This window comes from Otolemur garnettii, unplaced genomic scaffold (assembly GCF_000181295.1).
Source record: "Otolemur garnettii isolate 467f Iridium unplaced genomic scaffold, OtoGar3 scaffold00031, whole genome shotgun sequence".
Lineage (NCBI taxonomy): Eukaryota > Metazoa > Chordata > Mammalia > Primates > Galagidae > Otolemur > Otolemur garnettii.
The window spans coordinates 13,890,014-13,891,391 of record NW_003852426.1 but is presented as its reverse complement, the minus strand read 5'-3'; the positions used below and the strand labels follow the sequence as shown (position 1 = coordinate 13,891,391).

The window sequence follows — 1,378 nt, the reverse complement described above, 5'->3', positions numbered from 1 at the left end:
CAAGTAGCTGGGACTACAGGTGCCCGCCACAACCCCTGGCCATTTTTTGGTTGCAGCCATCATTGTTGTTTGGTGGGCCCAGGCTGGGGATTCGAACCTGCCACCTTAGGTGTATGTGGCTGGCGCCTTAGCCGCTTGAGCCACAGGCGCCGAGCCAGAAAATGGAAATTTTCTAAAAGCGCTTTATTTTTGGAATAGTATCTTACCATACTCATTTCTCACCTTGTTGGGCTATAGCTTAATGACTAGGGAGAAGAATGTTTTGAGGATTGAAATGTCTTGACTGTTGACTAACCATATTATCTTTTATAGAGACGCTCTCCTGGTCTGCGTTCTGATTCTTCTTTGGAACAGAGCTTAAGGATCACCGTTGGCAATGATCACTTCTGTGTTAGTACACCAGAACGGCGACGGCTTAGTGATCGTCTGGGGTCACCAGTGGACAATCTGGATGACATGGATAGGTAGGTTCCATCTAAGGTAAGGTTGTACTATACTTGAAGGCAGAAATGTTGCTGTTTTCTCATTGACATATTTGAAGGATAGTTCCAGCCCTGAAGTTATTCCCTGTGTCCACATATCCAGTACAAAGGATGACATTGGAAAAAAGCTTTGTAAGTGGGGAAGGTTTATTGATTTAGACTCTTGCTGAATCAATTGTATAAGAGAAAAGGCTTAAAAGATCATCCCAGTCTGACTAGAAAGGAGAGACAGAGGAGGCATAATAAGAGTACCCCAAATCAAAATAGCTCAGAAGGAATGGATTCAAAAATACTGGAGCTACAAGGGAGTCTCTTCAAAGGAACATTCTGGACAAAATAGGAGATCTTTTTTTAATTGTATTTTTTATTTAGCTTGTCAAGCTGAAATACAGACTCAGACAGTGTTCAGATAATTTCATATCTAATATGTATGTTAAATATATAAAGCATGGAGATCTTTAAACATGTTTTAGTTTAGTTATTATTTTACAACTATTAAGTACCAAGAAAGAGCAAATATGCCCCATGGAGTATTGAATATAGACCTTAAGTACATTGGGTGTTTTTCACCTCCCAGAAGTAAAAAAGTAAGGATGGGTATGCAGAAAAGCACGCTCTCAGAGTTGATACTGTTAGGTCTCTGCCCAACACATTGAGAGTTTTCACAAAAGATTATCAATAAAGTAGCAATAAATAAGTTAATGACTGTCAGTACAGTGGTGCACAGAGATAGCCAGGCAGGTGGGGAACAGCTGGACAGGAAGTCTTGAGGACCATGTTGCCTTTGGTAACATTTTTTTTTTTTTTTGAGACAGAGCCTTAAGCTGTTACCCTGGGTAGAGTGCTGTGGTACCACAGCTCACAGCAACCTCCAACTCCTGGGCTCAAGCGAGTCT

The 1,378-nt window shown here is 41.1% G+C and overlaps 1 protein-coding gene across 2 annotated transcripts in view; it reads left to right on the top strand.

Annotated features, from left to right (window-relative positions):
- ZNF318 (zinc finger protein 318) overlaps positions 1 to 1,378 on the top strand; it is a 40,423-nt gene that overhangs the window by 3,746 nt on the left and 35,299 nt on the right. For both annotated transcript variants that reach the window (XM_023512891.1, XM_003789335.3), the window contains exon 2: positions 313 to 464. In XM_023512891.1, the coding sequence (XP_023368659.1) occupies positions 313 to 464 (152 nt within the window). The remainder of the gene's footprint in view (positions 1 to 312; positions 465 to 1,378) is intronic.